This window comes from Ictalurus furcatus, chromosome 16 (assembly GCF_023375685.1).
Source record: "Ictalurus furcatus strain D&B chromosome 16, Billie_1.0, whole genome shotgun sequence".
In the NCBI taxonomy this organism is placed as follows: domain Eukaryota; kingdom Metazoa; phylum Chordata; class Actinopteri; order Siluriformes; family Ictaluridae; genus Ictalurus; species Ictalurus furcatus.
The window spans coordinates 23,557,993-23,582,867 of NC_071270.1; the positions used below are offsets into that span (position 1 = coordinate 23,557,993).

At 42.5% G+C, this 24,875-nt stretch overlaps 3 protein-coding genes across 6 annotated transcripts; 2 read left to right on the plus strand and 1 right to left on the minus strand.

The window, feature by feature from the left end:
* Positions 1 to 412: 412 nt before the first annotated feature.
* On the plus strand, positions 413 to 15,757 carry gmcl1 (germ cell-less, spermatogenesis associated). The gene is made up of 15 exons (XM_053645412.1): positions 413 to 642; positions 4,224 to 4,410; positions 5,672 to 5,795; positions 6,682 to 6,778; positions 6,930 to 7,027; positions 8,890 to 9,002; positions 9,100 to 9,165; positions 9,249 to 9,333; positions 9,430 to 9,520; positions 10,611 to 10,751; positions 11,092 to 11,161; positions 12,591 to 12,666; positions 12,740 to 12,885; positions 14,077 to 14,164; positions 14,905 to 15,757. The coding sequence occupies exons 2-15, from the start codon at positions 4,235 to 4,237 to the stop codon at positions 15,043 to 15,045; spliced, it is 1,512 nt and encodes a 503-aa protein (XP_053501387.1). The 5' UTR covers positions 413 to 642; positions 4,224 to 4,234; the 3' UTR covers positions 15,046 to 15,757.
* A 781-nt stretch (positions 15,758 to 16,538) lies between these two features.
* On the minus strand, positions 16,539 to 18,998 carry fam136a (family with sequence similarity 136 member A). Of its 2 annotated transcripts, XM_053645415.1 has the most exons (4): positions 18,923 to 18,998; positions 18,632 to 18,734; positions 17,867 to 18,007; positions 16,539 to 16,931 (listed from the first exon to the last, which is right to left on the minus strand). In XM_053645415.1, the coding sequence occupies exons 2-4, from the start codon at positions 18,716 to 18,718 to the stop codon at positions 16,743 to 16,745; spliced, it is 417 nt and encodes a 138-aa protein (XP_053501390.1). In that variant the 5' UTR covers positions 18,719 to 18,734; positions 18,923 to 18,998; the 3' UTR covers positions 16,539 to 16,742. The 2 variants fall into 2 exon arrangements, with proteins under 2 accessions (XP_053501390.1, XP_053501389.1); XM_053645414.1 differs by having other exon boundaries at positions 18,632 to 18,943.
* On the plus strand, positions 18,993 to 24,624 carry pcyox1 (prenylcysteine oxidase 1). Of its 3 annotated transcripts, none has more exons than XM_053645409.1 (7): positions 18,993 to 19,504; positions 19,967 to 20,105; positions 20,453 to 20,659; positions 21,689 to 21,863; positions 22,130 to 22,341; positions 22,617 to 22,769; positions 23,137 to 24,624. In XM_053645409.1, the coding sequence occupies exons 2-7, from the start codon at positions 20,000 to 20,002 to the stop codon at positions 23,805 to 23,807; spliced, it is 1,524 nt and encodes a 507-aa protein (XP_053501384.1). In that variant the 5' UTR covers positions 18,993 to 19,504; positions 19,967 to 19,999; the 3' UTR covers positions 23,808 to 24,624. The 3 variants fall into 3 exon arrangements, with proteins under 3 accessions (XP_053501384.1, XP_053501385.1, XP_053501386.1); XM_053645410.1 differs by having other exon boundaries at positions 18,993 to 19,369; XM_053645411.1 differs by having other exon boundaries at positions 18,993 to 19,119.
* The last annotated feature ends 251 nt before the right edge of the window (positions 24,625 to 24,875 follow it).

Below are 24,875 nucleotides of genomic sequence, written 5' to 3' on the forward strand. Positions count from 1 at the left end.
GTAAAATCCTGGAAAAGCACCACAAAAGAAGAAACCAACAATCTGATAATCTCAGTGATTCACAGGTTAAATGCAGTTATTGCAAGCAAGGGATACACAACCGAATGTTAAGTGTTACTTACGTTACTTTACTTCAAGACTTATCTGTTCCTATACTTTTGCTCACATAAAAATTGGGTAGTCTGAAACAAAAGGTTCTATGTTTTATGTTGTTGAACACATCTGGATGTAAACACCAGGAAATAAAAGCTGGACTGAAAGCTTAAACTCTCGTCTCAGATCCATCTTTTGATCTCAAACGCAAAGGGTTTAATTTGTGGGTTAATTTAATTCTCCAGGCCGCTAGGTGGCAGCACGCGTTTGAACACATTTCGGTAAAAAAATCATTAAAAAAAAACAAACAAAAGAAGAAGAGAGAAACTGTTGTGTTTGATGGTGTTCGCTTTTGTTCAGTAGGAGCGATCTTTGGATTTTCCAGCCATGTAGATAAATGATTATAAATTAGACTGTTACAGAAACGCTAAATGTTTAATTTAGTTCTAAATAAGTGTCAGTGACCGGTGTAGCTTTGTGCTGTGCAGTGTGAGAGGAAATTCCAGCCTGATTAACAGCGCAGTGTTTCTTCCTGCAGTGGATTTCCAGGTCAGAAAGAGATTTAATCTTCCAATTAATTTCATATTCATTCACATCATTTCATCAGAATGGGATACATACAGTGGGATCTAGGTTGTTGACAATTTTCCTTATTTATCTTCGCTGTGCTGTTTGTTGTTGGGTAACTAAAGAGTAACAATTCACCTCTATAACATTATATGAGCTTTTTAAAATATATCTATCTATCTATCTATCTATATATCTGGGAGGGGAAAGTATTTAAAATTAAACAAACTACTGCATGTGAGTAGAGGAATTTTTAAAAAAGAATAATTAATAAAGAACTAAATATTACAATTCAGCAATTACAGTTTCAATCAGAAATATTACCCCCAACGTCCCCCCCCCCCCCCCAAAAAAAAAAGGATTTTTAACTTTAAACTTTTCTGCAGAGATAGATTTTGCTTTAAGTGATATCTTTATCAAAAAAAAAAGTACAAAGACAATGAACGATGTAGTATTTTAGCCGTGCAGGATATTTTGTTCATTCCGCCATGTCACAATTATTCAACCCCTATATTAATACTGCTGATTTCCTAACCTACTGCTAGTCTGTACCGATGACCTAAAGTTGGGTTAAAAACATGATTAACTCATTGGGAACTCAATAGCGAGCCTTCATGCGCTTCAGCTGTGATATGTTTTTCTATAAACACCATCCAGGGACCTGTTCACGGTGAAGACTAAGGAGCTGTCACAAAAGCTGGAGATGAGAATGCCATTGCACCAAAAGGGCGACGGGTGTATAGAATTTGCAATGCCTTGAATGTTCCTGGAGACACCATTGGAAGCGTTGTACGGAAGTTCAAACCGTATGGCGTGGTAGCAAGCCTTCCTGACTGTTGGAGAAAGTCCAAAATGTCGTCTAGAGGCTTTGGTGATCTCATCAGGACGATGAAGAAAAACCCCAGTGTGACTGCAAAAGACGTACAAGACGACCTGATGTGTCCATGGCAACCATAAGAAGATGAACACTTAAGGACTTCATGGCTGGTCTCCAGGAAAGCATGCCACTCTCGATCAAGTAGCACAAGACGGGTCGACTGGAATATTCCAGAAGAAATTTGAACAGGCTTTGAGTTCTGGGACGCAGTTAAACTGGAACTGTTTGGCCGTATGGATCCGCGGTTTGGCGCAAGAAAGGCCAGAACGAATGCTATCTCGACGGTCGAGCACGGAGGTGGGTCAGTAACGATGTGGGGATGTTTTTCTGCTGCAGGAACTGGTAAGCTTGACCATGTGACGGGCGTCATGGATTCACCGAAGCACCGGAACATTTTGAGGAGGAACGTTATGCCTTCTGTGGTGAACTTGAACCTCGGAGATACCTGGACTCTCCAGCAAGACGGTGATCTCAAGTACACTTCCAAAGCTTGGTGAAGGAATCAGTCCTGGAATGGCTTTCTCAATCTCCAGGTTTAAATCCTGTTGAAAATCTTTGGCGTGATTTAAAGAAAGCAGTTGCAACACAGAAGCCATCAAACCTCAATGAGCTTTTGCGTGAGCAGAATGGGTTAAGGTTCGACGAGAGAGGGGTCAGAAGCTTGTCAGCGCTTTCCGGTATCGCTTATTAGAGGTTATCAAGGCAAAAGGATGCTCCATTAAGTACTGAGTTTGGGGGTTGAATACTATATGTATATATATATATATATATATATATATATAGTATCTTACAAAAGTGAGTACACCCCTCACGTTTTTGTAAATATTTGATTATATCTTTTCATGTGACAGCACTGAAGAAATGACACTTTGCTACAATGTAAAGTAATGAGTGTACAGCTTGTGGAACAGTGTAAATTTGCCGTCCCCTCAAAATAACTCGACACACAGCCATTAATGTCTAAACCGCTGGCAACAAAAGTGAGTACACACCTAAGTGAAAATGTCCAAATTGGGCCCAAAGTGTCAATATTTTGTGTGGCCACCATTATTTTCCAGCACTGCCTTAACCCTCTTGAGCATGGAGTCCACCAGAGCTTCACAGGTTCTCCACTGGAGTCCTCTTCCACTCCTCCATGACGACAAGACGGAGCTGGTGGATGTTAGAGACCTTGTGCTCCTCCGCCTTCCGTTTGAGGATGCCCCACAGATGCTCAATAGGGTTTAGGTCTGGAGACATGCTTGGCCAGTCCATCACCTTCACCCTCAGTCTTGGAGGTGTGTTTGGGGTCGTTATCATGCTGGAATACTGCCCTGCGGGCCAGTCTCCGAAGGGAGGGGATCATGCTCTGCTTCAGTATGTCACAGTACATGTTGGCATTCCTGGTTTCCTCAATGAACTGTAGCTCTCCAGTGCCGGCAGCACTCATGCAGCCCCAGACCATGACACTCCCACCACCATGCTTGACTGTAGGCAAACTCCTCACCTGGCCACACACGCTTGACACCATCTGAACCAAAGAAGTTTATCTTGGTCTCATCAGACCACAGGACATGGTTCCAGTAATCCATGTCCTTAGTCTGCTTGTCTTCAGCAAACTGTCTTGTGCATCATCTTTAGAAGAGGCTTCCTTCTGGGACGACAGTCATGCAGACCAATTTGATGCAGTGTGTGGCGTATGGTCTGAGCACTGACAGGCTGACCCCCCACCCGTTCAACCTCTGCAGCAATACTGGCAGCACTCATACGTCTATTTCCCAAACACAACCTCTGGATATGACGCTGAGCACGTGCACGCAACTTCTTTAGTCAACCAAGGCGAGGCCTGTTCTGAGTGGAACCTGTCCTGTTAAACCGCTGTATGGTCTTGGCCACCGTGCTGCAGCTCAGTGTCAGGGTCTTGGCAGTCTTCTTATAGCCTAGGCCGTCTTTATGTAGAGCAACAATTCTTTTTTTCAGATCCTCAGAGAGTTCTTTGCCATGAGCTGCCATGTTGAACTTCCAGTGACCAGTATGAGGGAGTGTGAGAGCGATGACTCCAAATTGAACACACCTGCTCCCCATTCACACCTGAGACCTTGTAACACTAACAAGTCACATGACACATGGAGGGAAAATGGCTAATTGGGCCCAATTTGGACGTTTTCACTTAGGAGTGTATTCACCTTTGTTGCCAGCGGTTTAGACATTAATGGCTGTGTGTTGAGTTATTTTGAGGGGACGGCAAATTTACACTGTTACACAAGCTGTACACTCACTACTTTACATTGTAGCAAAGTGTCATTTCTTCAGTGTTGTCACATGAAAAGATATCATCAAATATTTACAAACATGTGAGTTGTGTACTCACTTATATGCAGGTTTATACTTGTATGCATATTTAATCAAAATGAAACCAAAAATGTATTCTTTTTATTGTCAGTGGTAGAATTGAGATGTTTATTTCACTGTGAAGAGACACTCAAGGAAAAGACCTTTACTGAAAATCTTTTGTCGAATCATTTCATTATTGTTGAACCAAGAAATCACCACATGTTTTGTAAATTTTCAACACAAAATCTGTTGTAAGTGCAGCAAATATTAAAAACTTGTATATAGATTCGCAGTAGTGCTCTAGTACGATAAATTCTTGCGCAATACGCTCGTATACACTCTCAGGTGTTTTGCCGGTGTGTGTTTTCGGCAGGTCGGAGAAGGATGGGGTCGCTCGGGAGTCGCTTCCAAGCCGCTCCCCAGCGCCTCGGCGAGACGACGCAACCGCACTGCACTGGAAGCACACACACCTGCGAGTGCAAGAAAAGGAAACGAAGCTCACAATGCGAGTATGATAGTGACCCAGAGGAGGAGGACAGTCTGCTGGACACACCTTGCAGGTCTCACACACACACACACACACACTCACAGTCGCAAAATAATCCTAGTATGAACAGAAAAATTGGAAAATTGTCAATGGTGTACGTTCATCATTACGTGGATGAAATCGTTGAAAGCCACACTAGCAAACAGTTAAGTGCAAAAGGTTGCACACGCTTAACATGTTTAATGCATGGGGCTTCGCAGATTTTTTTCTTTATCAGAAAATAATAAAATGGTGTATGTTACGGTATTACTAGTGATGTATTAATTAAAACAATCAAGGAAGGATGGATGGGTTGATGAATCTATTGAAGGAAGGATGGACGGATGGATGGAAGAATCGATGGCTGGATGAATCTATTGATGGACGAATGGCTGGATGGATGGATGGATGAATCTATTGATGGAAGGATCGATGGATGGATGGATGAATCTATTGATGGATGGATGGATGAATCTATTGATGGAAGGATCGATGGATGGATGGATGAATCTATTGATGGATGGATGGATGAATCTATTGATGGAAGGATCGATGGATGGATGGATGAATCTATTGATGGATGGATGGATGAATCTATTGATGGAAGGATTGATGGATGGATGGATGAATCTATTGATGGATGGATGGATGAATCTATTGATGGAAGGATGGCTGGATGGATGGATGAAACAATTGATGGATCGATGGATTGATTGATGGAAGCATGGACGGACTGATGGATGAATGGATAAAACAATGGATGGATGGATGGATCGATCGATTGATGGAAGGATGGCTGGCTGGACGGATGAAACAATTGATGGATGGAAGGATTGGTTGATGGAAGCATGGACGGACTGATGGAAGGATGGATTGAAGGAAGGATGGATGAATGAAACAGTTGATGGATGGATGGATCGATTGATCGTTTGATAGATGGCTTGATGGATTTCATTGTACTTGTTTGGTTTTTTTTAACTTGCGTTTTAATTGTAAAATAGAGAGAAAACACTTTTAAAACCATTGGGGGTGCAAACTTTTGCCCCTGACTCTATGTGCCATGTTCTGTAATTTTGATGCCAGTCAACATTTTTATCTAACGTTGGTGTTACCAGCATGTGGAGACTTTCTGTCTCACATCGCTGTCTAAAACACACATCTGGATTAAAGTGCTCTAACATTCCAGAGCAGGTTCCTGTAGCGATGTCTAAATGAATGAATACCTGATACACTCTCTGCTCTGAGATTCTTTTCCTCTTGCTTCCCCTTTGCTTTCCCTGCCCGGGCTGGAACAGGAAAAAGCTGAAGAGCACGTCCAAGTACATTTATCAGACGCTGTTCCTGAACGGAGAGAACAGCGACATCCGGATCTGCGCGCTCGGCCAGGAGTGGAACCTGCACAAAGTTTACCTGTGTCAGGTAGAGTGCTCTCTTCACCTTGCGTTACTAAATATAACAACAACGCTGTTGAATCCTCCATTCTGATTGGTCGTTCCTTATTGTTTCCATAGTAACGATTTACACAGGGACTTGTATGACAGGCATTTCACATAAAAACGTTAAAAACAATTTTTTTTTTTTTTTTTTTTAAAGTGTTATCATTGACATATTGAAGTTTACATACGAGGAGACGCTTATTTAGCGTTTATGTAAGGAGTCTCCAGTGTCAGCGACGTGCGACTGTTACTACAGCGACAGAAAGAGAGAGAAGAGAGGCTGTTCTAACGAACGTGATGACACGAATGAACTTGTTTTTACCTCGGATGTAACCATAAACGGATAAAAAGTGTGTCGTTGATTTAATAAATTAAAAAATTGTAATGGTTGGTAAATTGCTGTGAAACCAGTAAAGAATAAAACACTTCAAGGTGTGCTGTAATTGGAAAATATGACTAAATCTGACTAGTGTTAGATTAGAACTCTATGTAGTATGTTAGTCTGTCACTCGGACGTCGATCGAAGGCGTCAAGGGTCAAAATAATCATTTCTTTGGTTAAGCTTAGCAAGATCACGTCACGTGACATGACCGCGTCCGTCATCTCTCTCTCTCCGCTACAAGAGCTTTAAGCAGTAAACAAGGAAAGGATCGTGTTTGAAGCTGTATCCCAAATGAGACCCTGCCAAATGAGGTTCGTTTACGGTTAAACTGCTGACCAATCAGGAGAAGCCACGTGTCGACGTGTTATCTCTAATATAATAACTGTGCTAAAACGTTCAGCCGTCACGATATGAAAAGGTAAGCTCTTTTTCCGTGTCAGACATGAAGCTCGTCACGTCTGTCTCGTCCGTCTTGTTCTCTGTGCAGTCGGGATACTTCTCCAGCATGTTCAGCGGCTCCTGGAAGGAATCCAACATGATGGTCATCCAGTTGGAGATCCCAGACCAGAACATCGACACTGAAGGTGGGACGGCGTAAAAGTGGAAGACCCTGTGTGTTTTACATTTACACAGACTTCTCTCTGCTCTGTCAATGCTGAATCAGGAAGCTGGAGATTGTGTGTTTGTGTGTGTGTGTGTGTGTGTGTGTGTGTGTGTGTGTGTGTGTGTGTATAGCTCTTCAGGTGGTGTTTGGCTCGCTCTACAGAGACGATGTTCTGATCAAACCCAGCCGAGTTGTCAGTATCCTGGCGGCTGCCTGCATGCTCCAGCTGGTCAGTGTGCTTTATTTCAACAGGAAGCTCAGATTTTCCTACATTTAACTGTATCTACAGTTGAGGTCGTAAGTTCATGTCCACCTTGCAGAATCTGCAAAATAATAATAATAATAATAATAATAGGGATCATAAAAATTGCATGTTTTGTGATAGTTCTTCATGAGTCCCTTGTTTGTCCTGAGCACTTAAACTGCCCACTGTTCTTCAAACAAATCCTCCAGGTCCTGCACATTCTGTGCTTTTCCAGCACCTTCTGCATAGTTGAGCCCTTTCCAACAGCAACTCTATGATGCCGAGATCCGTCTTTTCACACTGAGGACGACCGAGGGACTCGTACACGACTATTTACAAAAGGTGCACACGTTCACTGACGCTCAAGAAGGCGACACGAAGAGCCAGGGGGGTGTAAACTTTTTGAACAGGATGATCGGTGTAAATTGTTGTTGTTGTTGTTGTTGTTGTTTCTTTTCATTTAGTACTGCCCTTCAGATGCTACATTTACATGGAAAACCTCACATCTGTAACAGGGAACATGTCACATCTGTAGCAAAATAAACTTTGCATCCATCAAAGGGAAAACATCACGTCCATGATTGAAAGAAAAATTCACATCTGTAACAGGAAATACGTCACATCCATAACAGGAAAGATGTCGTATCTGTAACTGGAACGTATCACATCCACGATTGAATAAAACGTCAGATCTGTTACAGGGTAAACCTCACATCTGGAACAGGGAACATATCCATGATGGAAAAAAATGTCACATCTGTAACAGAAAAAATGTCGCATCCATAACAATGCGACAACAAATCCCTCTTATTTTTTTAAAATTCATAACATTTTGATGATTCTGTGAGGTGGGTACGTAAACTTATGACCTCTACTGTAAATATGAGCACCGTTCCACACAGCCGTACTGACTTTGGTTCCCACGGCTGTTCGGCACGGCGAGTTTCTGCTGTAGTGCAGTGTGTGTCTGTCAAAGTTTCTGTATCTTTTCACACTCTCTCACTCACTCACACGCGCACACACACACACACACACACACACACACTCAGCTGCGGACCAAATCATCTGGTCAAAGAGCGTCTGGCATCGAGACGTGGTCTCGGTCTACTTCCGAGTGAACTGTAGCGCAGTGAGAAACTGATTCGACTCTGAATCGACTCGGCTGCAGCACGTGAGCCGGACATGCCGTGTGTTTTGTTTTGTTTTTTTTTTCTATCTTGTAGGCGTGAGCTGCTAGTCCGAGCTGTAGGACAGAGCTGTAGCTCTGCAGAAACGACATTGTGGTCTGAAGATTTGAACAAAAAGAGAAAATAATCGCTGGATGTGGTGCACCAAATATTTTACAAATATACTTAGCGCTCGTTCCGTATCTTTTTTTTAAATTTATTCATATTTGTTCGCTTGACTCACACGCCAAAGATCTGTTTAACGTTTTCCATCGCTATGTTTCTGATCAGTGAGTTTTATGCTGTGTTTTCAGCCCTGTATGCCTGTTTGTTTTGTTTTGTTTTTGTTTTTTGCCTTTATATTTATTTAATTGTGTGTCATGTGACACCAGATCAAATAGTAAACGAATCAAAAAAAACGAAACTCATAAATTTCACTCCGACTCGGATTCGGAAGATTGTCTAACGGGTGTGAAAGTGCCCGTGAACAGCCTTTTGATGTCTCCTTGTCCACTGTCTGTGTAGATCATGAGTAAGATGTTCGCTTTTAATGGTTCATATCTAAACACGATGCAAATCACTGTGTCGTGACATCGTTCAGAATCTCCGTAACTGATTCTGTAGTGTGTGTGTGTGTGTGTGTGTGTGTGTGTGTGTGTGTGTGTGTGTGTGTGTGTGTAGGATGGGCTAATCCAGCAGTGTGGTGAATCCATGAAGGAGAACATAAGCGTGAAGACGGTGTGCGGTTTCTACGCCGCCGCTAACATGTACGGCCTGGACTCGGTCACGAAGAAGTCAGTTTCGTTTTTTTTTTTTTTTTTTTTCTTTCCATTTGTTTATTTTTTGGTTCTCTATGTAGCATAATGATCCGAGTGCGTATGTGCTTTACAGGTGTTTGGAGTGGCTTCTCAATAACCTGATGACTCATCAAAACGTGGACCTCATGAAGGAGCTGGGGTATCTTGTCCGTCTCGTTAATTCACACATTTCTACCTCGATTTCCGTATTCTGCACGTTTTAACGTTTTCGCGTTTACCAAGGGTGGAAATCATCGAGCAGCTGATTCAGTCCTCGGATCTTTTTGTCATGCAAGTCGAGATGGACGTGTACACCGCTCTGAAGAAGGTTCGTCCGTCCTGACGTTAACAAGCCGTTAAACCAGCTCGGTCGTGTCGTATCCGGGTTATTTAATCGCCCTTTCTCGGTCTTGTGATCGTACAGTGGATGTTCCTGCAGCTCAATCCGTCGTGGGATGGTCCCATCAAGCAGCTTCTGGTCGATGCAGATACGTGGCTGTGTAAAAGAAGAAGCGGTATGTTTGCATTCAGTCGTGTTGGTGGCATGATGTCATCACTTTACGACACTTTAAAGTCTGTCTGTTGAGAGGGACATGGAATTAGTTGTAGTTTGGTGTATAAATCGTATTATTATATTACCAGGTTTTTTTTTTTCACTGGGGTCGACTGAAGCTTGTAATTCGAACTACCTCAACACCCCCAACTTGGAATTCCACCTTGGAAACTCGGGAAGGTTTTCTCAACTCCCAAATTCAGGATACGACCCTGATTACGTAACGGCTGCTCACACCATCGACAGTATTTAAACGAGATTACGTGGTAGGATTGAGCGTACAGTTTACCGGCTGAGCTTTTGCGGCATGAGGACTAGACGAGCTTTGCGTGTCTTTTCCCACGTCGTAGCTCAAACGTGACGTGAGATCAGAAACCCCCCTTTCGAATCAAGTCAAACGCCGATTTATTTTCCAAAATGTTTGCGTTGATTTTAAAACCCGGGGTGCACGGTGGCTTCCAGGGCTGGAGGTTCGAATCCCACCTCCACCCTGTGTGCGCATGTTCTCCCTGTGCTTCGGGGGTTTCCTCCGGGTTTCTTCCCCCAGTCTAAAGACATGCGCTGTAGACTGATTGGCATCTCTAAATTGTCCGTAATGTGTGTGATTGTGCCCTGCGATGGGTTGGCACCCCGTCTCCCACCTCCAGGCTCCGCCGCAACCCTGTGTAGGATAAGCGGTATGGAAGATGGTTGGATGGATGATTTTAATACTGTGCATGAGCACCTCCTGCTGGTCAGGTCTAGTTTTACAGATCCTCCTGTTGGTGTTGCTGTAATTTAACGCTGTATAGTTTCCGAGCTGAAGCCTGCGCTACAGTCCTCATCAAATCTTACAAAGGAGGAGCTTGGTTAGAACCACTCAAGAATTTCTGGTTGTAATACAGCACTTTTACATTTGTTATAATCGCTGTACTGTACTCTGTCCATTTAAAAAAAAAACAAAAAAAAAAAACAAGTAGTGTTAAATTTCAACCTCACTAAGAGAGCAGTAGTTTCATTCAGTTGTTTATATACGTTCAAGTTTCTGACTGGCCGTGTGGGTTCTCCTACAGAGCTTGGAGAGGACGAGCCGTTTCTGTGCACGGACCAGGGCTCGCCTTTTACCCCCGTCTTCAGACACATCCGCCTGCAGTACATCATCAACGACCTGGCGTCGGCCCGCATCCTCGAGAGGGATAACATCGTTCCGCCCGGTAAGATCCCTGCACCCACTCCGATAACTGCGGCTTCACCGTAATCTCACCGTCAAGCCCAAACGGGTTAACGCGTCTCATCGGTGCTGCCTAAATTCAAATCCTGTAGCGCCGCACGTTTTACAGGAACAGGTCGGCGAAAAATGTCCCACTAACCTGAAATTATTCAATCAGCCACGACGTGTTAAGTACCTGGTGTTTCCTTTATCCTCGTTTGTGACGTATTAAAAAGATTTCACGTCATCAAGAGACTTTACATGCCGAAACCTGCTTAACTAGTCTGAATATCAGCAACACTTTTGTCATTTCCTGGATCTGTTCTCTCTGCTCTTATTTTAAGACTGGTTGTCCAGGATATACAAGCAGCAGTGGTTCGCCATGCTTCGAACCGAGCACGACAATGACAACGGGTGAGTGAGAACAGACCCCAAATCGCACATCAGCCACACCGGTATGTCACTATTTATATTTATATCCAGTGACTCCACAGTGGTGCTTGAAAGTTTGTGAACCCTGTAGAATTTTGTATATTTCTGCATAAATATGACCTAAAACATCATCAGATTTTCACACAAGTCCTAAAAGTAGCTCAAGAGAACCTGATTAAATAAATTAGACAAAAATATTATACTCGGTCTTTTATTTATTGAGGAAAATGATCCAATATTGCATATCTGTGAGTGGCAGAAGTGTGTGAAACTTTGTTTTCAGTATCTGGTGTGACCGCCTTGTGCAGTAATAACTGCAGATAAACGTTTGGGGTAACTGTTGATCGGTCCTGCAGATCGGCTTGGAGGAATTTTAGCCCGTTCCTCAGTACAGAACAGCTTCGACTCTGGGATGTTGGTGGGTTTCCTCACATGAACTGCTCGCTTCAGGTCCTTCCACAACATCTCTATTGGATTAAGGTCAGGACAGTGACTTGGCCATTCTAAAACATTAACTTTATTGTTCTTTAAACATTCTTTGGTAGAACGATTTGTGTGATTAGGGTCGTTGTCTTGCTGCATGACCCACTTTCTCTTGAGATTCAGATCACGGACAGATGTCCTGACATTTTCCTTTACTATTCGCTGGTATAATTCAGAATTCGTTGTTCCATCAATGATGGCAAGCCGTCCTGGACCAGATGCAGGAAAACAGTCCCAAACCATGACACTACCACCACCATGTTTCACAGATGGGATAAGGTTCTTATGCTGGAATCCAGTGTTTTCCTTTCTCCAAACATAACACTTCATTTAAACTAAAAAAAAAATTCTATTTTGGTCTCGTCTATCCACAAAACATTTTTTCCAACAGCCTTCTGGCTTGTCCACATGATTTATAACAATGTTCTTTTTGGATATTAGAGGCTTTGTCCTTTCTCGTCATGATACACTTCCACAAACATGTGTTGTGAAAATAAGACTTTAGATAGATCCCTGGAAATCAGATGATGTTTTAGGTCATATTTATGTAGATGTATAGAACATACTGAAGGGTTCACAAACTTCCAAGCACCATTGTAATTTTCTAAACAAGAGCCAGCAGAGCTTCTGGGGCAAATCCTCTAATCACATGCGTTAACGTAAAGTATTTCGTTGATGGAAGCTCATCGGACCGGAGATTAGCTACAGGGCTAGAGACGTTTGGCCAGAAAGAGGCGAGGACTGATCTGATTAGCATGGGGGGAAAAAGTTTGATGACAATTACTGATTGGACGGAGTTCGGACGGAGAAGTTAACCTACCAAAATGCATGTTTCCTAGCCAAGGCTCTTATATCAAGGCAGATCTCCTTTATCTTAGATTTTAATGTCTTAATTTGTGTCATCTCTATGTGCCTATGCACGTGCTAGACCTCAAGAGGCCAATAAGGAGGAATTTGAGCAGAACAGCATGCGCTGCGGTCGAAAACTGAACAAAGATGGAGATGTAAGTCTACTGATATAGCAGTGTTACGAGTCGAAGTGAGAATGTGAGTGTAACGTGAGAATGTCATCCTCAGTACTGCTGGAGATGGACCGGTTTTAATTACGGCTTCGATCTGCTGGTCACCTACACCAACCGCTTCATCGTGTTCAAGAGGAATACGCTCAGTCAGCCATGCGGGGGCGCGGTCAGCCTACAGCCACGACGACACCTTGCTTTCAGGTGAGCCGCCTGGAAAAATAACCTACCGTGGGCAAAAACTGACTTGATTGTAGCTTTTCACTTTTCTCCGATACACCTACGATTCTAACGAGTGCCAATATTTATGAGAGAAAGTTTCTCAACTAGCACATAACTCACGGTTGCCATAATCCAAACGTGTCAGCATCCTTCCTAAGGTCAATATGCTGTTAACTGAACATATTCACTCCTCTCCTCTTGGTATCGAACGTTCATCAAGGATTTTTGTGGATTCTCAAGAAACTTAAAAAAACAGTACCTAATTTTGAGGAGCATGTTTTATCAATGGGGGGCACTGTAACGGTCCCCATCAGCCGATCGGCTTTCAGCGGGCATTTGACAGGTTAAGCATTAGCCTGTTTTAGAGGAACATAAATGGTATGTTTCGTACCTGTAGTCACTTTTTAATGTTTTCTGAAATCTTGCAAAAATCGGCCACTAGAGGGAGCTACTCAGATCTTTTTTTCAAATTAAATAAAAGTTAACACTATTAGATACCGTTTGATTTCTAAGATACTCTTCGATTCACGTGCGTCGAACATGAGTACAGCTAAAAGATCTCGTTTACCATCAAACATCACTGCGAAAGAACGTGCGAAACTATTTCATGCAGTTTCGTGCAAGTTGCATCACAAATTTGGAGAGAGAAAAAACGAGCATTTTTGGTGCGTAACAATCACAAACAAAAACTCTGAGAAATCCTGTACAGACTGTTCTTCTGACCTTGAAAACTCAGTATATATGATTATGTTGTTCTATAGTACTTCGCTGTGATATATCCAACAGTGTGTGTAGGTGAGGTTTGCCTGCTTAAAATGGTGAACACATTGAGTTTTTTTTTTTTTGTGTGTGTTTAGTACCTTACGGTTGCCACTGATCAATATGAGGCTCTTTAGCAATAATTATAGCATTAAAGTTTGGTCCTAATGGTAAAGGGTGCTTGGACCCCTACGATCGCTGCTTGTGACTATATTTATAATTGTATCACGTTCGTTGCAATATTTGCTGTTTAAAGCACTGGGCTGCTCTGTACGAGTGATTTCTTCACACAAACCACACGAAGTTTCTAGCCATGTACTGCATTTTTTTAGGTTTTGTATCTTGTTTACAGCTGTTCATTTCATCGTCCTTTCTGCCGTGTTTCTCTTTCTCTCTCTCTCGTTTGTTGGACAGGTTACGGCTCGCGTCGTTCGACAGCTGCGGCAAACTGATCTGCAGCCGATCTACAGGCTACCAGCTGCTCACTCTGGAGAAGGATCAGGTTTGTCACGAATACACCCACTTTTAGGTTAAGGTCCACCCTTCATATACAGTATATGATGGCATTCTTATTCACGTTATTTCTTACAAGAACGTACATAGAAACTGCACTAAAGTGTCGGTGGAGAGTCAGATTTTGCATCCTTCTTGGGAGCAGGCTAATAACCCGCTTAGCATGCTAATCAGCTAATTATCGTTTGTAGAAACCTGACCCGTTATGCTGAAGACGTGCTTTCCAGCTACACGCATGTCACAGATCGAGTCATTTGAATGTTTCGCGTAAACCGCTCACAGCCGTTCCATGGTGTACAACCCGCTGTACACCCGCAGTGCATCATGGGTAATACACACAGCCCTCAGCTACATCAGAAAGGCACGTTTTGAACACATAATGTAAGTAGGAGAAGCTGAAAATCTCAGGGAAAAATCCATGTCTGTGTTCGGCGTGTTATTGCATCATACAGTACGAGCCAATCAGGTTTCAGTATGCAAATGTAGGCCAGGCAACACTGATTTAGTATAAGTTGTGTTGGGTAGAGGGCGTTTCTATCTGTTGAATGAAATTTATCGTTCAATATTTAAAAAAAAAAAAAGATTTGGGTGAATTTTAAAGTGTGTTTGAGTAGTTAGAACACTAAACAGGAACTCAGAGCTCTGTGTGTGTGTGTGTGTGTGTGTGTGTGTGTGTGTGTGTGTGTATATATATATATATATATTATATATATATATATATATATATAGGAGTATGTGGTGATGAACCTGGACAGCCGTCTCCTGTCTTTCCCACTCTATGTCTGCTGTAACTTCCTGTACACTTCCCCCTCCCCCGAGCGCCGGGCCGACACCGGCGAATCAGAAAGCAGCGCCCGCAGCAAGTCGTGACCCTCCAGCCAATCAGCTCCGTCCTGATCTTGTGACATCATCATCACGTCCCGCTTCCAGCTCGCTCACTTTTTTACCATCAGTTTTCTATAGCTTGCGTTATTTTTACTTTTTTTTTTTTAAAAAAACAAAAAAAAAAACCAACTGTATATAGATTGTATTAATTTGTTTTATTTTACTTTTATATTTATTTCTGAATGTTTTTTATTATTATTTTGGTATAAGTAAACCCAAAACAAACCACAGGCACAGTGAGTGCATGTTATACTTTTACTTCTTCTGTTATAGAAATGAGTTTTGTACAAAGTTCACTGTTGTATTCTTGTGTCTGTTCATACTGTATATGGTTTTGATTTTGCCAGGCATTCCTATTTATTCAGTGTGGTGGTGTTTTGGTTTTTTTTTTTGTACTGTTTAAAAGAAAAAGAAACTGGTGCTTTTTCTTCCAGTGCAGCTCTATTCCAAGTTACAGACATCACTTTATGAACAATTGGCCATTTCATATTTTCTGTAATTATATTGTGAATATGTACACATGACGATGAATGTGTCTTGGTTAAATGTAGATGATGATGTGTGCACTATGGGCCAAAATAACACCATCACGTTCAGGCACGAGGATCTAATCAGCACTGTCTGGGGTGCGTGATCAGACCAGAGCCTAATCGCCAAAAAATAAATAAACTGATGAAAAACAGGCACTTTGTATCGACTTCAACACCTCGTCTCTGTTTGGTTTTACTATTCGCAAAGATGCAAGAAAATACTTCTTTCTGTGTCCATACAGGATTTTTTTTCCCTTTTATGAGAAACCGTATTTACCTTACTAAAACAAAAAAAATCCACAAAAACAAACCCACAGGTGATGTACAGGTTCGATGACGGTTAAAGCATCGCGTCCCGTAGGTAAAAAAAAAAGTGCTGATTTTCTTCATACTCACGCGTCTACTGATAAATGCAGATCAGCCATACGTTAGAGCGTTTTCATTTGCATTCAGCCACGCCCACAAAACGCCATAAAAGGCAACAGAGTGGAGCGTTCCAGTAACGCGGCTCGACCATCGAAGCACGTCGGCTACTGTCGACACGCTAACCCGTGCTTCTTTTATAGGGTGCCATTACTTTTATCCTAATCGAATGGCTAGTCTTATTTGTCTCGATATACAGATCGTTTTGAAGTGCTTTCCTTCAAGTTTCACAAAACGTTCGTACGATCCGATTTGAAGCCGGTCGGTCGAGTTTCACGTTAGCGAGTGTCCTTATAGGGTAAATTTACACAAGCTCAAGAGTAAACATAAATAACTGGATTTTCATGAACACCACATGATCGTTTCTTACGCAAATGACCGATGCATAAAATCTTTTCCTATCCCTTTGGATGAAGATTCTTATTCTTTCTCGAAGTCTGAAAAGGTTTTTTTTTTTATAAACGCTAAATATTTAGCGGAACTTTCCGGACGCGTTCCCGTTTCAGATTCAAAACAACCAGATCGTTTCGTTTCACTGTAACTGTTTTATTGTCCGTACAAAAACGAGCGGTCGAGGCAGACACGGATCACAACACGCTGATGCTGACGAGTCACAGTACAGTAACGGTGATGAAGAAGTGATGTCCACCGTGAAGCTCGAGCTTTCTGTGACTGATCCTTCACATACTGTATTCGTCACCGAATATCCGGTGTTTAAAAGCTGGCCGCTCACTGTGGTATAGAATCGAGGTTCTCCTTGAGGCGGCGTGTCATACTGGGCAGCAGGCTGAGATGATCGTCCACACAGCTGCCCACACACTTCTCCATCAGAGCGCGCACCGCAGGCTCCTTCGCCCCCGAGTCGAACAGGTCTTTGGCTTTATCGTTGCAGTTCATAGTGCATCGCATGAGACGATCCTGAAAGACAAAACGGTCGATATTAAACGCTCGGATAATTAGCAATACATACAATGTTTCAGTGATCTTGTATTTTAAAATATTATGTCATTTTCTTTATCTTTTTAATCTTTTAATCAATTCCTTGTTCCTAGTCACCCAGGTGTACTAAAAAAATTATAATAATAATAAATAAATAAACAATGGGAATATTCTTCAAATATATTTTTCCTCATATGAATTCAACAAAGATTTATTTTTGGATAAACCTGTGTTTTGTTTGCAGTTGTTTGATATCTATGAGAGCAGAGTATTTTTGTGGATTTTTTAAACAAAAGAGATACCCTTACTATGAAATGTCCCAGGACTCCATGACTAAAGCAAGACGGTTTATTCCATCTTAAGTGGTCCAATATAGGTTGCTCGACTATTTTTCAATTTTCCCTTTTTTTTTTTTTCTTTTTTCATCGAGTGATTACCTCTATGTATTGGCAACGCAAAACCAACAATTAAGACTGAGGCTTATATTCTGACTTTTTGAAGCATTATATTTCGACTGAAGTTTTAAGTCTAAGGGACAAGAATGGAATGTGCTCTAGAGATCGGTTTTTGTTCCAAGGAGCTAGGACCATCCTGAGCCGAGATATCGAGGGTTCCATAAACGGCTGTATAACAAAAATTCGTTGTGTGCATTGACACAAAGATGGCCGTCGTGATTAAACCAAGCAAAATTACAACACAAAAACGGGTGGCTTTGCAATGCCGATACATAGAGGTAAATCACTCAAAAAAAAAAAAAATTAGGATAATTATAAACGGTCAAGCAACCAGCTTTACAATTATGGGACCATTTGAGATGGACTGCCCCCGACGTCACTGTACAAAATCATCTTCACTTCGCATCCGTGTTACTGACGGACAGATGCCTCAGCGTGGACGCGTCGATGTGCACTTACCTGAAACTTTTCCAGCTCATTAGTAACCAGTCCCTGCGCTTTAGCCAGAGGTGTGTGACAGCGCTCTATACACTCGTGAACCTTACTCATAGAGTCCGTCGTATGCTCGCAGCATTCTGCGCTGCACCTGAACATCCGACCCTGAAAGTCACATTTAAACAGGTTAGATCTGTTCAGATTAATATCATTATCCAGGTCAAAAACAAAGTGAGAACATAAGTTAGTTAGTTGGTGTAAAGATGACCGAATGCTTACACAATTTTATCTATCTACCAAAAAAAAAAAACGTAAGGAGAGAAAAATGAAGTGTTTGTTTTTCGACATGTTTTCAAAAGACGTCCAAGTTTTGCCACGAGTCTCTCGGGCCTCAGGCGAGGAAGCGGTTTCGTCCCCTGCCGATCCATTTATACCATCCGGCCCTGTTTACATCACGCACAGCAGAGAAGATGCAAACTTTTTAATGGATATCACTTTGTCTTCAGTATGCACCAGTTGACATTTCTTCTAAGGAACATTTAAGAAACCTAACAAAGTGCCTTATATTGCTCCAGGGGTGTACAAACTTTTGCAGTCAACTTTATTGAAAGAACAGGTGTAAAATCTGGATCTGATCATTCATAATTCTTTACATGATGAAAGCAAGGTGTAAACATGATGATGATGATGATGATGATGATGATGGTGGTGGTTCTTCTGCTGTATTACAGCACTAACAGTGGGACAGTGGCTCGGTGTATAATAATCACACCAGGTGAGTGATGTTACCTGCATTTTCCGGATGTGGTCCCGCTCCAGGCTCTGCACCATCTCCTCCACAGCGTGCTGAACTCGTGCTTGCTGCGCCTCCGCCATTATTCCCTATTTATTCCTAGATAAACCACTGAATAATGTAAGATCTGGCAATAAAACTAACCGGTCCTGACGTGTGTAGCTACGCTAACATACCGTAAGAGCGAAATAAATAAGAACCCAAACAATGCAGCATTCACTGAGTCACATAAAATGTCCTTGAATAAAATAATTTTTAAATTATCGATGAATATTCTGTAAGGTCACCTCTTAGAAAGCGAAGGCATGAGGGACAGGGTTACACCATGCCGCTTCCGGATTAATGAATGCGTTACTTCCGCCCTTTGCATTCTTCTTCGTCGTCTGTTTAGTTTAATGGCGGACGGTGCGTTTCCGCCTCCGACTGGACTGGAATAAGTCGTAAACGCGTGGATAGTCTGTATAGGCTCTGTTGTACTTATTATGTAAGGAGGAAAAAAAGACAAACTACTATGAAATAAATAAATAGAAAGGGGGGGGAAGAAAAAAAAACAACAACAACCGCCATTTTTACAATGTTAACCCGAGTTGCGGTGTACAGTCGCCGAATCTATCTCCTGCACTTTGATTGGTTCTTCAGCTGTCAGACTATGAAGGACTGGCCAATCGAAGTGCACGTATTAGAAACGACAAGCCAATCCTAGAGAAGCGGAGGCGGGATAGTTTGAAATACAGGTTGGGGAAAATAACTTCCAAATTAGTTAGCTAGCTAACTCGTTTCTTTGTGTAAACACGACCAGTTTGTCGTTAGAAGCGGTTGGGAGCTATACAAATGCAACAAAAGACAATATTCTTTGCCTAGTTATTTAGGTAAGTTCGGTTAGTTAGATAGCTAACTAACTAACTAACTTGTCAAGCTAGTTTGCTGCGACTTGTCTGAGTGCAGGTGCAGGAACTTGGGAAAACAGGCGGAGATTTTATTTGTCACATGGAGAATCAGATTTGCTCAGATTATACGCTTTAATATTGTTGACTGAAATTGAAATCAGCCTTGGTTTATTATGTAAAAGTACAGTTTGTTAGTGAATACATTGTATTTATGGGTCATTATATGTCGCTATGAAGTTGCTGTGACCTTTGATATGGAAAAAAAAAAAGTCTGAATTACTGATACAGATAAGATACACAAGTTTCATCAGACAAGCTTCATCAGACAGTTCATCAGACTATCCAGGAGTTCACATTGCAGTGATTTGCAGTGACATAGAGGAGTTCACATTGCACTGATTTGAACCCACTTGCATGTTGTTTTTCTCCTCCCCCCACTCTCAGGTGTTTATACCTGTGAAGATCTAAACCGTCATCATGTCGGTGAGAACCCTATCGCTGCTTCTATTCCTCGTATTTTGTCAGGTTGGACACCGGGCTCTCGCCTCTACCTCCGAGCTACGAGAACCGCCAAAGAAAATTGGTGAGCAATTTTTCTCTCTCTCTGTCTAATCTAATCTAATCTAATCTAATCTAATACACCTCACATCATGCCGCCTGTAATCTTAGACCAAATGGTGATCCATCAGTCAAGGCGTGTTTGTTGTCTGACATTTGCTTCTGTAGTTTTGTCCCGGAGCTATAGTGGAAGTCTGTGTTCCCAGAAAGCATTTCTTCTTTTCACTTTAGTCATGAATGGAGGTTTTCGCAGTTTGCCTGGCGAGACTACAGAGAAATGGTCTCTCGGCTTAGCTCTAAGACTCCAGCACAGCACATTATATTATATTCTGAGAGTATTCACTGACCGTGGCTTTGCTTTACCGCTTTTAGCCATCATCGGAGCCGGAATCGGAGGGACAGCGGCAGCTTATTTCCTCAGGCAGGAGTTTGGGCCCGGCGTCAAGATCGACGTGTATGAAGCTGGCACTGTCGGAGGACGACTCGCTACGGAGAACATCGATGGACGAGATTATGAAATGGGAGGCTCGGTTATACACCCGCTTAATTTGCATATGAAGCACTTTGTGGATCGACTAGGCGAGTTTCGATTTTTCTGAATTACATACCCATGCGTACACGCACACATAATAGGATAGAAGGTCCTGCAACTTAAACAGTATAACAATCAGTACGTTTACATGAACAACAATAATCCGATATTAAGACGATACTCTGATTAAGAAACTAGCATGTAAACAGCGATTTCTGATGACCTCACATACTCAAAGTATGTGGAATGGGGAGTATTCCTATTTTAGTGGCATTATCGAAGTGCGCTACAGACATGTACACACCTTAATCACACTATTAACGTCGTGTGAGTTTTCACCGCATTTTGCGACAGGACACGTACACACACGGCAGCGTTCAACCGTTTGACGGCAAACAAGAGAGCACGACTGCATCCCAAACCACGTACTTACCTGCTATATAGTAGGCGAAATACATGTATTTCAGCTACTATATAGTGGGTAAGTATGCGGTTTGGGACACAGCCCACGGCTTCAAGCAGTCGTCTATTTGCACGTATAGCATGACAATTGATTAACTGCACTTGAAGCGTTCGTAAAATGAAAAACACCCAAAACTGTATACGGTACCATAACGAAGACGAACTGTACGTCGATATGTGAAATTCTGGCGGGGACGGCGTGGCGCGGTGACGTAATGATGTGTGCCGTTAATCTAATTATGTTATACAACACGTACATGAAAGGAATATTCTAAAAGCAACTCATGTAAACACCTTATTCTGAATAAGATATTATTCTGATTAAGGTCAATAATTAGACTACTGCTGTCCATGTAAACGGTGTCGGTGTCTGTTTGTGTTTATATCAAATAAATACAAACATTAAAACCGACTGATTCTTAAAGTGAAATCACACACTTATAATTATCATCACCGATCATGAGTGTCGCTGTCCAGATGTTTCATTCAAGCATCTTAAATAAATTATGAACTTGGTTTCTAGATAGAGTCTCTATCTCTGTCTCTCCTTTTGTTGTTGTTGATGTGTTCAAACTAACGATCGTGAATATCGAAGTTCTCCGCTCCTCCGTCAGGTCTGTCATTTCGTGCTGAAGTCCCTTCGAAAATGGCCATCTTTGACGGGAAGGAGCTGATATTCGAGGAGAGCGATTGGTTCATCGTGAACTTCCTCCGCATGCTGTGGCACTACGGCTTCAACGCGATCCGCATGCACATGTGGGTGGAGGGGATTCTGGACAAGTTCATGAGGTGAATCGTTCTCATCTGTAATATAAAGTGCAGTCCTTAAATACATCTGCACTGGGGTGTGTAACTTGAGGTCCAATCATCAGCAACAGTCCAATCATCAGCAGGTTCTTGTCAGAACCGATTCTGATATTAAACAAACCGCTTCGACAGCGTTTAATCAGGTTACTTTTACTGTAGGAAGATGCTGCCGGTGTTCCTTTTGGAATGATGAACATTTATCCGCTGAACCGTTCCTTTAACACCGATATCTCGTCTCGTCCTGACAGGATTTATCAGTACCAGCAGTTCGGCTACTCGTTCTCGAGTGTTGAGCGACTTCTGCATGCCACGGGTGGAGACGGGTTACTGGCTCTGCTCAACCAGACGCTGGAGGAGGCCATGCTGGCTCAGGGTTTCTCTCAGGTCTTCATCAACGAAATCGTCTCCCCGATAGCACGTGCCAGTTATGTACAGAGCGTTCGCCTGCACGCCTTTGTCGGTACGTCTGCGCAAACCAGGATACTTTTTAAGAGTGCTTAAGCATTAGGCAAGGATCGATCTGCTTAAGTGTTGCTGTAGTTTTGTAGTCTTTCCTAAAAGATGTTATTATATAACAAACAAATGAGTGTAAATTTCAAACCTTAAAGCTAAACACAGAGCTGGTGGTGATAACTTGTCTCTTCACTGTATAAGTGGAGGAGGGGAAGAAACGTCCGATAGTCCAGAAGAAACACCACTGGACAGTAATTTCCCACTGTAATTTCTCCTGTGCAGGTTCCGTGTCCCTATCGTGCGCTGACTCGGGCCTCTGGGCTGTGGATGGAGGTAATAAGCGAGTCTGCTCTGGGCTTCTGTATCACAGCAAAGCCGAACTCATTCCAGCGCGTGTGACCAACATCGCTCTCAAAACGAGGCCCTTGAAAAGCGGTACAGCTCTCTCTCTCTCTCTCTCTCCCTCTCTTTTGAATTTTTTTTTTAAATTTTATATCAGCTACTGACAGAGATTCAGATTTTCTGTAAGACGTGGATAATTCAGCTGTCGGATATAGTGACGGGAATTTTATTCAAGACATTTAGTGTCATCGGAGGCTTCGTAGATTACATTATCAAGCGACAAATATGTAAGATATTAGAGAGAAATTCATAAACATCTGTAAAACCGTGCCCTGTTTCTGTAAATTTAAATGCTTCATTTTTGTCCTGCGGGTGTGCAAACTTTTGCACACAACTGTATCTTGAGATGGCAGTTCACCCTGACGTCTCCCTTGCTGAACTTCTTTGTTTCTACAATCAGGCACCATCGCAAAATTTTACGAAGTGAACTACGTCGGTGATTCCGGCTCCGCCCACACCCTTTACGACATTGTGATTTTGGCCACGCCCCTCCACCAGGGTCTGTCCGATATCAGTTTCTCGGGCTTCTCTCCTCCCCTGCCTTCACACTTATCCGGGCGCTACCACCATGTAGTGACTACGCTAGTCCTCGGGCGTCTCAACGTGTCCTATCTGGACGCCAGCCGGAAACCGAGCGAGTTTTTCGCCTCTGACGTTTTGACCACCGATAACGAGAAACTGGGCATCTCCAGCTTGTGCGCCATGGACCCTGTCCACATCATGCCGGGCTACTCACGGCCTCCGGCCAGCCAGACGGCAATGTGGAGGGTCTATTCTCCCGAGTCCCTGACCGAGGAGCAGCTGAGCATGCTGTTTGTCTCGCGAGAGCGCGTGGTGGAGAAGCCCTGGCTGGCATGTCCGTTATACAGAGCGCCAGAGCGTCGAGCTCCATCCTTCATCCTCCACGACAACCTCTATTACCTTAGCCCCATCGAGTGGGCAGCGTCATCGATGGAGATGAGCGCACTCTCGGCACGTAACGCAGCACTGCTCGCCTACCATCGCTGGCACGGAGACACGTCGAAGGTGGATCAGGAGGACCTGTACTCTCGCCTCCGGGGGGAGCTGTAGAGACGCAAGAGACACTTTTATCAATGACAATCAGGAAATCTTCAGTGCACGGGTTGTTTGAGTGAATTTCGTGTGTGTGTGTGGGGTGTATTTAATTTACGAAAAAGATTTATGCTAAGTTTTACAGCATCCAGGGAGGCTTTCCGTTCTAATTTCTTTGCGGTTGTTTTTCAGCACGTCATTAGTAGTTACTTGGACTTTTAAATTGTTTCCCAATACTCGAGAAGTCTTTTAGAGATAAATCTACAGGAACAGTTCGACCAAACTAAACCAGTCCACCAAGACACTTGTAGTTTTTTGCGCAGAAGCGATATACACTCTTCGTCCAAAAGTATGTGGACGCCTGACCATCACGCCCCATGTGCGGTTCTGCCCCAAACTGTTAGAAACACACGATTGTATAGGATGTCTTTGTATATTCTATAGCATTACAATTTCCCTTCACTGGAACTCGAGCGTGTTCCAGCATAACAATGCATCCCCCTGTGCACAAAGCACATCTATTTATAAAGATACGGTTCGCCGAGGTTGGCGGTGGAAGAACTCGAGTGTCCACATACATTTGGCAATACAGTGTCGATAGCTAATAATATGGAGTGGGCAACGTAAGAGTCGTAGCCATTTCAGTAACTGTGCATCAACGACACCAGTAACATCAGGTAAAAATGAAATCAAATTATTTTTATTATTTAGTATGTCACCTTGTACATCCAACAATGTACCCTATTATATCATTGCGGTTTCTGTTGCTATCAATCAACGGCTCTTTTTAAACACTAATATCGTTGATTTGGTGTAAAGGAATATATATATATATATATATATATATATATATATATATATATATATATATATATATATATTTAATGCAGCATCTATATTTTTTTTTGTTAGATTGACTGATGTGTCTGACGTCGTTTGAGATGAATAGTTGCCTTTGAAAAGATTGCACACGATTTAGGTCACATGACTTTTCCTAGAAGTTATCGGCATTTGGCCGAATCAAAAAAATGCCTCACAGTTTCAGCATATTTCAACAACAAGACCGAAGAAGTTGGAATGTACTGC

What these genes read in the sequence shown, in the direction of transcription:
- gmcl1 (XM_053645412.1), top strand. Translation starts at nt 4,235, where the DNA reads ATGGGGTCGCTCGGGAGTCGCTTCCAAGCCGCTCCCCAGCGCCTCGGC. An exon ending in TGTACACCGCTCTGAAGAAG is followed by an intron (nt 9,334 to 9,429) that starts GTTCGTCCGTCC and finishes GTGATCGTACAG; the next exon opens with TGGATGTTCCTGCAGCTCAA. An exon ending in GCTGTGTAAAAGAAGAAGCG is followed by an intron (nt 9,521 to 10,610) that starts GTATGTTTGCAT and finishes GTTCTCCTACAG; the next exon opens with AGCTTGGAGAGGACGAGCCG.
- fam136a (XM_053645415.1), bottom strand. Translation starts at nt 18,718, where the DNA reads ATGGCGGAGGCGCAGCAAGCACGAGTTCAGCACGCTGTGGAGGAGATG. An exon ending in ACCACATCCGGAAAATGCAG is followed by an intron (nt 18,008 to 18,631) that starts GTAACATCACTC and finishes TGTGACTTTCAG; the next exon opens with GGTCGGATGTTCAGGTGCAG. An exon ending in ATGAGCTGGAAAAGTTTCAG is followed by an intron (nt 16,932 to 17,866) that starts GTAAGTGCACAT and finishes TTTGTCTTTCAG; the next exon opens with GATCGTCTCATGCGATGCAC.
- pcyox1 (XM_053645409.1), top strand. Translation starts at nt 20,000, where the DNA reads ATGTCGGTGAGAACCCTATCGCTGCTTCTATTCCTCGTATTTTGTCAG. An exon ending in AGAACCGCCAAAGAAAATTG is followed by an intron (nt 20,106 to 20,452) that starts GTGAGCAATTTT and finishes TACCGCTTTTAG; the next exon opens with CCATCATCGGAGCCGGAATC. An exon ending in TCGCCTGCACGCCTTTGTCG is followed by an intron (nt 22,342 to 22,616) that starts GTACGTCTGCGC and finishes TCTCCTGTGCAG; the next exon opens with GTTCCGTGTCCCTATCGTGC.